General features: G+C 42.1%; 1 protein-coding gene across 7 annotated transcripts in view; it reads right to left on the reverse strand.

The window, feature by feature from the left end:
- The window catches only part of LOC127043254 (WD repeat-containing protein 64-like), a 100,700-nt gene that overhangs the window by 70,918 nt on the left and 16,433 nt on the right, over positions 1-13,349 (reverse strand). For 5 of the 7 annotated variants that reach the window (XR_007772186.1, XM_050937170.1, XM_050937168.1 and 2 more), the window contains exons 3-8: positions 10,366-10,419; positions 5,863-5,946; positions 5,215-5,280; positions 3,997-4,227; positions 2,878-2,960; positions 1,879-1,971 (exon numbers count right to left, since the gene is read on the reverse strand). Coding sequence is in view for 6 of the 7 variants with exons in the window: in XM_050937170.1 (XP_050793127.1) it covers positions 1,879-1,971; positions 2,878-2,960; positions 3,997-4,227; positions 5,215-5,280; positions 5,863-5,946; positions 10,366-10,419 (611 nt within the window). In the remaining variant the exon portion in view is untranslated. Of the gene's footprint in view, positions 1-1,878; positions 1,972-2,877; positions 2,961-3,996; positions 4,228-5,214; positions 5,281-5,862; positions 5,947-10,365; positions 10,420-10,969; positions 11,009-13,349 lie in introns of those variants that run through there. The other 2 variants (XM_050937171.1, XM_050937172.1) reach the window with 2 other exon arrangements.

The following is a 13,349-nucleotide window of genomic DNA, read 5'->3' on the forward strand; positions in this document are numbered from 1 at the left end:
AAATAATGAACTGACAACGATACACTGTATGTCTGACAGGATATTGTAAAGAAATAGCACAAGATATCACAGAAACAGAAAAACTGAGCACTGAGATGATACCAAGACCAAACAGATATCACAAATAAAATATCTTGGGTCTAAAAGTGTGCAATGAAATACTATTCATAGAATCACGGAATATCAGGGTTGGAAGGGACCTCAGGAGGTCATCTAGTCCAACCCCCTGCTCAAAGCAGGACCAATTCCCAACTAAATCATCCTAGCCAGGGCTTTGTCAAGCCTGACCTCAAAAACCTCTAAGAAGGAGATTCCACCACTTCCCTAGGTAACTCATGCTTCACCACCCTCCTAGTGAAAAAGTTTTTCCTAATATACAGCCTAAACCTCCCCCACTGCAACTTGAGACCATTACTGCTTGTTCTGTCATCTGCTACCACTGAGAACAGTCTAGATCCATCGTCTTTGGAACCCCCTTTCACGTAGTTGAAAGCAAAGCAAATCCCCCCTCATTTTTTTCTTCTGCAGACTAAACAATCCCAGTTCCCTCAGCCTCTCCTCATAAGCCATGTGCTCCAGCCCCCTAATCATTTTTGTTGCCCTCTGCTGGGCTCTCCAATTTTTCCACATCCTTCCTGTAGTGTGGGGCCCCAAACTGGACACAGTACTCCAGATGAGGCCTCATCAATGCTGAATAGAGGGGAATGATCACGTCCCTCGATCTGCTGGCAATGCTCCTTCCTATACAGACCAAAATGCCATTAGCCTTCTTGGCAACAAGGGCACTCTGTTGACTCAAATCTAGCTTCTCATCCACTGTAACCTGCCATAAATATAAAGGGAAGGATACCCACCTTTCTGTATACAGTACTATAAAATCCCTCCTGGCCAGAGGCACAAAATCCTTTTACCTGTAAAGGGTTAAGAAGCTCAGGTAACCTAGGGGGCTCCTGGCCAAAAGGACCAATAAGAGGATAAGATACTTTCAAATCTGGGGAGGGGGAAAAGGCTTTGTTTTGGCTGTTTTTGGTCTGTCTGTTCTGTGCGCTTGCTGGAGACAGATCAAGAAGGCAAGCAATCCAACTCCATTAGAATTAGTAAGTAATAATAAGGGAATGCATTAGCTTACTTTTATTTTGGCTTGTGATTTTCCTTGTCTAGAGGGAGGTTTATCCCCGGATTCGTAACTTTAAGATTTTGCCTAGAGAGATCCTCTATGTTCTTGAGTCTTTTGTTATTCTGTAAAGTACTTACCATCCTGATTTTACAGGGGTAATTCTTTTACCTTTTCTTTAATTAAAATTTTTCAGTTAAGAATCTGATTTTTTTTTATTGTTTTAAGATCAAGGATTTGTGTCCATGTTCACCTGTACCAATCTGTGAGCATATTATTCTCAAGCCTGCCCAGGAAAGGGGATGTAAGGGCTTGGGGGATTATTCTAAAGCCTGCCCAGGAAAAGGCATGTAGGGACTTGGGGGGATATTTGGGGAAGGTAGGGCTCCAAGTGGCCCTCTCTAAATGTTTGTTTAAATCACTTGATGGTGGCAGCGTTACTTAATCCAAGGAAAAGGAGAGTTTTTAACCTAAGATGGTAGAAATAAGCTTAGGGGGTCTTCATGTTGGTCTCCACATCTGTACTCTAAAGTTCAGAGTGGGGAGAGAACCCTGACAAACCCCTAGGTCCTTTTCTGCAGAACTGCTGCCTATCAATTTGGTCCCTAGTCTGTAACAGTGCACAGGATTCTTCCATCCTAAGTGCAGGACTCTGCACTTGTCCTTGTTGAACCTCATCAGATTTCTTTTGGCTCAATCTTCTAATTTGTCTAGGTCCCTCTGTTGACCTGGGACTGACAACATGAACATAGAACATTGCTTACCAATAGTCCAGTTTTAAAGGGATTGCTTCCAAACCACTGATCTGGCAGTACGGTTCAAAGTTGGACATCTCATACAACTGGATTTCACGATCCCTGCCAGAAAAAAAAGACAGATTTTAAATGAACAGCAGGTTTCAGTCATCCCTTTGAGGCACTGTAAATCTTTTCTTTTAAATATTTTGTCTTCTAAGATATATATTTTAATGGGTGTGAAGTGAAGTTAATTTAAGGATGTTGTTTATCTAGCAGTCCTGGAGATTGAAATCTTCTGTTTAACTATCAAACAAGTGTTCTGAGGATGCTGCAAGACCATCTTCTCTACACTGCCCCACCAATGTATCTAATCCCTGACCCCGAGAGACATCCTCTAAGGGACCAGTCTCCATGTTCATTCCACCCTTGGCCTCTTAGCAGAGAACTCTAACAGGCTTGCAATCTGTGGAGGCGATTTTTCAGTTAGGAGCACCCTTTCATAGGAACTTGGATTGCGATCACCAATCTCATTGCACACAGGCCACTGAGCAGCCATCAGATAGGAATAACTTTTTGTCATTTCATTACCAGTTTGGGCTGGATTTAAATCCTGAACCTGGTATTTAAGGATTTGGGGGTGGGGGTTGGTACAATAATTTAGATTCAGGCACTTCAGGACAAAGAACAAGTTTTATTTCTGTAAAGGGGCATGCACAGCTTTATATTACAATTATTAATAACCTAATAAATGAATTAATTAATGACAATATGGTCAGCACATGCTTCCCTATTCTGCATTCCCAATCTCACTTTACACAGACCTGGAAGGACCCTTTGTGAGTGTGAGAGGGCAGCTCAGTCACCATGAGGCTGTCCATAAGAACACCAGCTGTGACAGTGTTTATTTTTTGAGCAACTGTTTCACTTATGCAGCATTATTCTGCAAGTTCCCAGCCCCCAGAGATAGTTAATGCTGATAACACCACATTCATTTTAGTTCTGATTCTGCTAAAGAAGAGCACTTACCCAGTTCCCAGGATGAGTTTGTTGTAATATGACATGACAGTGAAATCTGTCGCCCACTTAGATTTTTTGTTGACAGGTTTTTCCTAAAAGGTGAGAGAGCTAGTTGTCATCCCTACATTACATGAAAAGAAAAGACACCACATCTGGGGGCTGAGTCTGTTCTTGGGGACACTGTTGCAAACCCACTGAGATGGGTTGCACAGATTAACTAGGAAGAGTATATGTCCTTTATAGCCAGATCCTGCAAAGCACAGGACACTTCCCACTGAATATAATGGGAATTAAGAGTCACTCAGTATCTCTTGGGATCAGCCCTTAGTTTGTTTCATTTCCCAAGTCCCTCTGAGTGGAACCATTTCTTACATGAAAAGCTGCCACCTACAGGATATACCTCACAAGCAAAACACAAAACATTATATGGTGTCAAATTATTATATACAGGTCCAATCCTGCAGGGAGCTGAGCACTCAAGTCCCTCTGAACCCTGGTAGAGTTGACAGCCATTGCCACTGGATCAGGACCTACAGCACTCACATAAGGTTAATATCTCTGAGAAGTTACTCGTGAACAGTGTCACACTCAGCAAACGCAAGTTTGTTCTGGTGATGTTAGTCTTGTTAATATTTATTATCCTGTGGGCAGAGTTGTGGAGTATTCTAGAACCACCAGAAGAGGCATGGTCCTGCCTCAGCTCAGGGGACTGGATTAGATGACCTCTTGAGGTCCGTTCCAGCCCTACATGTATGATCCTTCCTCCACTTTGCTTGTGTAGTTTCAGTTAAATTCAACTGCATTTGACATGTACTTTTCCCAAGTCACCTCAGGAAAAGCCAGGAGGGTGCTCAGGACTCTGCAGATCCAGCCATTACATAATTTTATTCTGAACACATCATTTAAAGAACCATTTCTGCTTTAAATCACCATAAAACAAAGGAGCATAGTAAAAACTTATATTTTAAGAGCAGTTCCCTATCATGCCGGTAATATAGCAGAATCACTCATGAGTATCATGATTTACAACGTTATATTTAAAATAAACAATTTAATTGTCAATGAAATCAAGAGTTCTAGCATTTCCATGAAACCTGAGCGGTTAATGAGAAAATAAAATGCACCTACAAAAACCATCTTGCTTCGTTTCAGCTTTAGTTGTGGAGACCAGAAGGAAATAACTCCATCTTCTTGGGTCATTACTAAGGTGTTGTCAAACAGAGAACAAATGCGTAGGACAGGTTCTCCATGAGGGCGTTCTTCTATCACAGCAGGAAGTGAGAATGTCAGCTCCTTTAATCGGGCAGATGACACATCTTGTTCTGCATATTCTAGCTGCATGTATGTGCAGAATTCATCCTAGTACAGAAAAGAGCTGGTGATTCCTAATTATAATAGAAAGACAGCTAATATGTTACTATGGTGGTGCCCAGAGGCCCCAGTGAGAATCGGGATCCTTTTGTGCTAGGCATTTTACAAACTTACAGAAAAACAAGGTACCTGCCACAATGAAATTGTAATCTAAGATGACAAGATGAAACAAGTTGATGTAATAAATAGCAGGAATGTGAGGGAGAAGACAAAGGCAAATGCAGTAGGAATATGTTGCTACACAGACCAGCAAGGGCTTCTGTGCTTAAATGCTTTGCTGAACCATGTGTTATGTTCACAACTTGAGAGTTAGAATTTTTTTATTTAGAATAATAATAGATAACAATAATTTATTAATTATTATTATTATTATTATAAGCTAGACAAATATATCAGCAATCCTCACTGGCCATCTACCTAGTCATTATTTCTAGCAGACAGAAAACAATGTCACATTCTATATTCATATCATGAGAAGCAGGTACTTTATTTTTTGAGCATCAATTGCATGCTTAGTGCCGTACAGAACAAAGAGAGCATTGACAAGATGCTGGAGCTGTGAATTTATGTAAATTTGATTGAAGAAGTATTCCAGGATAATTTTCCTAACTTCTTGCTCACGTAAGTCAAAATTCAACTATAAGACTTGGACCCCTTCCTAGGTCATACTCTAAAGTAGGACAAAATGATGCATGCTGTGTAATATTTTCAATTTGAAACAATAAATCTCATTTTAATACTCTTTTTTAAAAAAAAATTCTGTAAACTGTAATTATATAATTTGCCCCTTCCCTTTGAATTAAATTTCCACCACTGATTTAAAAAGGTTTGGGTAAAATAAACTTTTAGTCCCACTTGAGTTATGTCTCCGGAAGTTGCGGATCTGCGATTTTCACATACTTTCCTTACTGACAAAGTTTTGTTCTACCAACTGCAAAAAGCCCCCAGAACAAACACCACTCACACATAACTCACCCATTGAATTCTTCCAGTTGCAGCACAGTCTATTTTCATGAAAAGTTTTTCTATTTGTTCATCACTCTATGGGAAAAGGGCATATGAAAAGTATTGTTATATATTACAAGTGCAATATATGAAGAATAATCAAAAGATTTTAAGTTTTCATTGTGCATCTCTCCCCAGCTAGGGACAATGGGTTTTGCAGATGCTACATAATTTAAATTTTTAAAACATTCTGTTGAATATAAAAATTTGATTTCCTAGCTTTTTTCCAAATGTGAATCACATTGGAATATTCCAATTTTGTTATGTTTTATCTAAACTTTTCAAATCCTCAGATCTGAAGACTGAACACAGAAAAAAAAAAGTTCCAGATGTTGTTCAGATCTGTTAGGAGAGTTGTCCTAAAGGGTTCGATCCTGCAGTGTTCACTCAGGAGAACTCCCAGTTTCAAGCCCAAAATGGAACTCTAAACACTCATATGCTTTGAATTTTTATTACAGATGTATAATGTTCTCAGGTTTTCAGGAAGAAGCCAGTCAACCCAGTGGCTCATGGATCAAATATATTCAAGATTTCAGGGTTATGCCCACAGAGCTGAGCTAGGCTTTAATGTAAAAGGTTTTTCATTATACAACTTTTTAAAGAGAATTGCTGACTTACTGTTCTATGTGGTGTCATACACATCTTCACTACCTGCTTGAATTTCTCGATATCCAGTGACTTACATCCATTCTTTTCCAACTCCTGAAAGCAGAAGCAATAACAGGCAAATCACAGTTAGCTACTGAAAAGGATTACCTTTGGTTTGCTTATTGTAAAAGAGCATCGTTATGTGAGTACCTTAACATGAACATAATCTTCAGGACCATTTCCTCTTTAAAACTTGGTCATAGTATACTATACCGTACTGCATATGGTGGGAGGCCACATGAATTTTTACAGTACACTAGCCTACAAAACATGATATAACCTTAGCTAGCATTACCATAGATAGATGCTTAGATATGCACATATCAGCCTATTGCTCTAAATTCTAATGTTTTGGCTGAAATCTCTCATGCTTTCTTACTCCCACTTTTTTTTTTAATAATATCAAGAAAATCTGTGTAGCTATTTTTTAGTTACCTGAATGTGATAATAATATTGCTTATCCCACTCATTAAAAATAACCTCCAAACCCCTGCCAAAAAAAAGTATTCAGATTGGTTTTGCACTAGGATACATAAAAAATTATGGTAGTTTCAAACGTCTCATAAATGTAGCCTTTTTTGAGAAAGGTTTAGTTTGCTAAATTTGGGAAATGCTGGCAGAGAAAATTATAACTATTAGGGAAATAGTTTCCAGTGTATGCGCCACACTTTAATTTAATTTATTGATTTAATGTGTTAATCTATCTGGATATCCAGAAGATCCCTCCCTCCCCAGTCCACAAAGGACTCAGATTCAGGATCTACCGGTTTCCTTATTTGGGAGGCAAAGGATTTACAGTGGGCACAGTATCAGTGGATGCTAGTGGGTATCAATATTTTCACAGCTTGGTATATGTGCCAAGTACCCAAAAGCATCCATTAACATTTTTCAGTGCATACATGGGTACCAGCAACTCAAGGAAATAGGAACACTGAGACAATATTCAAAGTGTTTGGTATCCAAGAAGAGTATTACAGCAAGTCATGGAGCGTATAATGGAAAACGACGAGTGTACTTGTAAAGTAATCTAACATCATCAACCAGAACCAGCCTTTTACTGCGTTCATTTATGACGAGTAGGAAGCCTAAGACAGACCACAAGGTTAGAGAAACATAACAGTAACAGAAACGTTATATGAAAAGGAACAACATGCACCTCTAGTCTTACCCTTCTAACATGCTGCTGTTAGAAAGGGTTGGCATAGCTGTAAATGGTATAGTACTGCTTGGCCAGTCCATCCTAGCACAGGACACCCAGTGTCAAGGGAGACTTTTTGATAGGATATTGTGGGTTTGTGATACGTATCAGGCCAGACTGTTGTTCCATAGATCCAACACAGAGAGGGCTCACCTGTTCCATACAGAGGTGGGTGGCTTAACTGCTTCCCTCCAGACCTAGCAGGGCACTGTCTGGTCTGTATGCGGGAGCGGGGGAAGAGGGGAGAAAGAGGGTAGCTGGGAGGAGAAGTGGGTAGGCTGAGGGGAGCATGTAAATCCTCCTCTATCTGGTCCCAGGGAAGGATCCTGGAAAAGTTAATACATCTTGGAGCTGTACCACCTTTGTGGTATAATCCCTGGGTCTCGGAGGCCGACACAAACAGAGGAGAGTCCAATGAAGTCATGCTGTCAGGGAGCTGGATGAAGTTACCAGGGCCAAGGGAGGGGCACAGGATGTCTAGGTGAACAGCCCTGGCCTCCCCAGACCCACCAGGTTTGGGGGCAGTCTCTGGGTCACATTCCACAAGTGAGGAAGAAGTTCAATCCTCCCCATGGCCAATGGGGCAATTTGGAACAGTGGTCAGTGTCTCATCTACCAGCCTGCAATGACGTTCAGGTCCATGAACTGTGCAAATATATCTCTTTCCCCACCATCAATCTGAAAATATGCCCCTCAGGCCCAGGCTACAATTGGCCCCAATTTCCCCACTCTCCACCGGGCTCTAAATCAGTGCAAAAAAATGTATTAATAGAGTCTAGCCTGAAAGTGGTGAATTATTCCTCCTGCTTTTTATTTTTTCTTCTCTTGTTCTTTCTTTCCATCTCTCCTTTTAACCTCCCTATCACTATAGTCTTTTGTCTCTTTTTCTCCCTTTTATTTTTTTAATGTCTCTCTCTTATCACTGCCCCTTCCCTGGCTACCCATCCTTTCTTTTCCCTAGTCCCCCACCTCATCTGACTCCCCATCCTTTCCCAATTTCCTCTCTGTCTCTCCCTCCCTGAAGGGCCCAATCCAAATCACATACAAGACCTTGGAACAGCTCCCATGGACTTCAGTTGGATTGGGCCCTTCGCTCCCCACCCCTTTCTCACTTCTCTCTCACTGGCCACTTTTCTGGGTCACCCCTGTTTGTTTCTCCCTCCGGCCACGTAGCCCTGTTTCATTCCCGCTCCCCCTCCCTTTTCCTGATCCCCTGTGGGACAACAGGTGCTCTGAGCTAGTAGGACATGCTTGGCTAGAAGTGCAAGTAAGTGTCAGTTTGAGCCTGAGCATTGAGTTTTGCTCATTTCAGACCATATATTAATGCCTCTCAGTGCTATTTCTAGGGCTTGAATTCAACCAGATGGGAGGAGTCACTGCATTTCCAGAACTGATGACTGCACTGTTCAGCCTATCAAATGTCCTCTAAAGGGTTTCAACTTTGTACAGATTTCAAGAAGCTGCTAGCAGGGGGCTTAGTCAGCACATTCATCTCATTTTAGGTTGGCTCATTGACTCCTTCACAAGCAATTTGCCAACTTAAAAAACTGCTATTTTAGTTACTGCAAAGATTCTCAAGCTTTTTGATAATTTGGCTCATCTCATCAATGGTATGGCCCCATCACCACAGTATCAGACCACCTGTAATGTATTTATCCTCACAACACTCCAGGGAAATAGGGAAGTACAATTACCCCCACTTTTGCAGACGGGACCTGAGGCCCAGAGAGGCTAAGGAACTTGCCCCAAAATCACACCAGAAGTCTGAGATGGAGCAGCGAATTGAATTCAGATCTCTCAAGTTCCAGGCTAGCACCCTGATCAGCCCTTCTCTGACAGAAACTTCCCTGCCCATTCACAGTCATGCAGACAGGGCTGGCAGCGGCCAAGGGGAAGGGACGTCACGTCGGGCTCTTCAGCGGCAATTCGGCAGCCGGTCCCATGGTCCCTCTTGGAGGGAAGAACCTGCTGCCGAAGAAGAAAGTGGCACAGTGGAGCTGCCGCCGATCGCGATCGTGGCTTCCTCGCCCTGCCTCCCCTCCCCCCGCCCCGCCGCTTGGGGTGGCAAAAACCTTGGAGCCGGCCCTGCACGCAGAACACCACCTTGGGACTTCTAGAACAATAGCAGCATTAGGGAAGTATTTCGGTATTGGATTGCAACAAGTATCCTCTTTGGAGAAAAACAAAGTACCATGCTACCTCCACTGCACATTTCTCTTGTACCTGCTCCTCCTCTCCCTTTGCACATGCTGCCTGGCCACCAGCTTCCTTCTCCTGCTACCTAGGTGTTAGGTTTACTTCCCCCTCAGACATTCCTCTCCTTTTATTAGCTCCTGCCTTCTCTCCTTGCAACAGCTCCTGATGGTGGTTGGCGGCTCCAGTTCCTGAGCACAGCTACCATTTCCCCTCTTCCTCCTACAAAACAGCAGCCCCTCACTAGGAAATTCACACTGCTGTCACTTCAGCATAAAGGAGATTGCAACAGTGCTGTTGTCTGCCATTAGGCTTTTGCACTGTGTGTAACTACATTGACATACAGACCACTGGTAGATCTGCTCTCTCTGTATATTGTTCTTTGAAATCATTGGGAGTTCACTGTATTACTGTCATTTAGTGCAATAACTTTACTGTAGAGCCCCTGATCACTTTTGCTGCTTGTCCTTTTGCAGAACAAACTGGGTATAAAGGAATGATCCACATATTGGGGTTTTAGAGTCCAAAAAACCTGATTTTAGAACACTGATCCTAAAATATTTGCATGAGGCAAATTGTATTATTTTGTATAAAGACATGTTCCACAAAGAATGTTCAAATCTTCTGGGCATTCTGCTAGACATATGCATTAAAAAAAAACCACCATATATAGTTCAGAGAAAAAAGAAAGAGTTTGTCAAGTTAACAATTAAATCCACATGTTCAGCCTGAAATATTCTTTACCAAAAAACAAAACTAGGACACACCACAGTTCTGAGAAACAAACATGGGTGTGAGTGATGACTACATATGGAAACAAACGTCAATGCAATGTACCTATTAACAACACTACATAAAAGCACAAGACATAACATTACATGAAACATCTGAAGCACCAACCATCATTCTATAAATGATTCCTGTATTACAGTGGTACCCAAAACAGGCTCGCAACTATACAGAGAAAAATAGTTCCTGCCCCAAAAGTTTATTTCTAATCAACACATTGTTTTGCATAAATTGGGCATTTCCTTTTGTGATCAGGGCTACGTACGGATATGATTTCACTGATAAAGTCATACCTGAAAAGCTGTATTTAGTTTCTGAAGTTGTTCAAGGGTCACTTGTTGTTCAATCTTTCCAAAATAAAGAGAGAAAACAAGAGTTAAATATATATATATATACTGTATTAGAGCCACACATTTAGTGAAGACACAAAAGAGACACATCAGCATGCAATCGAATACACAACTGATACAAAGCCTGAGCGTGCTCGTGTCTAAAAGGGAGTCGAGAGGAAAGGAAAGAAGAAGATCTCTACTAAGGTACAAGTTAAATCAAGTTCTTCTTTCCCCTCAGATTGTTTTCTTAGACATCATTGTTGCATCAATGCAAAGAAAATCCCAGTTGTACATTCTCTGAATTAAAATTCAATCCTACACAAACTGAAGACAAAGGGGGTTTGTAATTGCCTGTAACTGGAAGAGGATCAGGCCCGTTCTTTGTTTTATCAAAATCATCTTTAAACTAAACCTCATGACAGACTAAAGGCCTGATCCTGTAAAAATTGAGAACAGTCAACTTCACTTGACTGTTTTCAATTTCTACTGAAGCCAAACACATTGCTGGAGATGCTCAACCACCACATGATCAGACCCTCAAATATGAAATCTGTTTTTTATATACCTCTGTGACGACAAAGTAAAGAGCATCCTTCTATTCTTTTCCCTGCATCCCTTTGAATCCAGGAGGCAATATTTACTGTAAGTGTTTTAGGTGTTGTTATTTATTCAGTAGAATGACAAGCAATTGTTTCAAACATTCACTGAGCTGCATTCGTCAATAATGTATTGACTAAACAATGTGTCTTTTGAAGTTGTAGTCTATGAGACACTACAATTGTTGGCTTCATTGAAATGGTAAACAATGCATCAGGCTGCATTTCACTTTGGTGCTAATCATAATTATTAAGGCAGTGCCTAAGGACCAGCCAAGGACAGGATCCCATTGTGTTAGGCACTGTACAAATAGAGTAGCAAACAGTCCCTGCCCCAAGGAGTTTACAGGACAAAACAGACACAGAGTAGGGGAGAGGTTAGAAACACACAAACAGAGCAAACAATGTGATGGCAGCAAGCCTGAGGTTAGTTCCACAATTTTTTGAGGGCAGGCGAGTTTAGTTTGGAAGAGATCAGCTACCTGGAAAGAAAACTAAAGGGAGATGAGCCACTGAAGAGCAGAGGGGTGAAGGGGACTGGGCAGGGGAGAAGGTGGTAAGAGGGGCAGGTGTGGAATGCAGCTGAGGTTAAGGGAGTGTGAGGAAGGGGCGGGAAAGTCTTGTCAAAACTGTACACAGGTCTCTGAATTCTGCTTTGTCTGCTTCTGCTTCTACTAGACAGAGCATCTGGCTGGGTCCTCCCTGCAGTTCCACCCCACCTCCCACAAGGCCACATGGTGGGGTAGGGGTGAGGTGTGAAGGCACCACCTGGATCCTAGTTTCCCCAGAGATGGGGCGAGGTGTCTTCCCTGCACAGTTCTGGGTGCAGGGATACTGGGGGAAGTAGTGGCCCTGGCTGGACCTCATTTTACCTGTCCCTGCCCCCACCAATGCAGCATTCCCTGCTTTGGCTCCTTCTGTCACGGCTCCCACTGGCTGGAGTCTCTAGCTGGTTAGCATAAAGTTCCTTCTTATCCACAATATCTGTGGCAAAGTGAGAGTGCATCATGACTGATCTAACAGACACAATGTCAATTTACCACAGACATGATACTTTTACCACTGTATAAACACACAAGAGTAATAATACTTATCATTTATATTGAGCTTTACACCTTCCAAGCACCACACAAATATTAAGGGGAAAATTCTGCTCTTGAATATAAATACACACACACACACACACACACACACACACACACACACACACACACACACACACACACACACACACACACACAGTTTCAGTGGATGTAATATTTAATAAGAACTCCAGAGGCCAGTTGGTTTGAGAAGGGGTACTTTTGACTGAGTCTCCTCAGGCTTCTGTAAATATCTTGTTAACGCTGGCCACACTCTGAACCTTAACACACTGATAATTCCCCATGTATGTAATGGTACATATCATTGCACAGACACTCCCATATGTCACCTCTCATGGTAAGGTAAACAGCTTTTCATACTTGGATACAAGTGCAGAATTTGTCTGACTAATCCACCCTTGTAATTACTCTTTTCTCTGCGTAATATATTTACAACCAGGAACATTTTAATATTTCTTACTGTGACATTAAGAACAGCCCAGGGGGAAAGGGGCACTCTGATATCTGCTAATGAATTTACAGTTGGCCTAACCTGTTCTAATGTACTTCAATTCTTTAAATGTCATGAAATGTATCTAATAAGTGTCATGCAAGGTATCAACGGAAAGCTCATAACCCACTGGTAACTAATACCATTGCACTTTGGCAGTCCATCGCAGATGATGACAATGATATTGTTGCAGTTCTCATCTATGGCTACACATTTGACTCCGAAGTCCGAACCTTGGTGCCCTGAGTTGGCCGCACTGAGGGCATGGGAAGTCTGTATCTAGGATGTTTGATGATGCAGCTTAGTGGCACCTTTCACATGCAGCCTGGAGATGATTTTGTCGATCCCTCTCAAATCTGTTACATGCTGATCTTATCAGAGACTGCTAGTAAGTCCTGTCCTGAGCCATTTGCTCAAGTTCTTTAAGATTGATGCCAGCCCACTGGAGACTTCTCTTCAGATTATCTTTGAAGCGCTTATATGGATGATCCTTCTTCCTTTTGCCCTGACTCAACTACAAGATCTATTTTGGGAGACGGAGTTCTTCCATTCCAGTGACATGTCTGGTGCACCTAAATTGTGCTCTCTGTAACGTTTCCTCAATGCTGGTTGTGTTTGCTCTCTCAAGCACACAGGCCCCAGCTTCCTCCAGGCCCCAGGGGTGCTCAACATCCCCCTCTGACCTAGGTCCCGCCCCCACCAGACTCCTTCCCCCAAGCTCCCACTCCTGCCCTGCCTCTTCCCACCCCTTTCTGC

The sequence above is a fragment of the Gopherus flavomarginatus genome, chromosome 1 (assembly GCF_025201925.1).
Source record: "Gopherus flavomarginatus isolate rGopFla2 chromosome 1, rGopFla2.mat.asm, whole genome shotgun sequence".
Taxonomy (NCBI): Eukaryota; Metazoa; Chordata; order Testudines; family Testudinidae; genus Gopherus; species Gopherus flavomarginatus.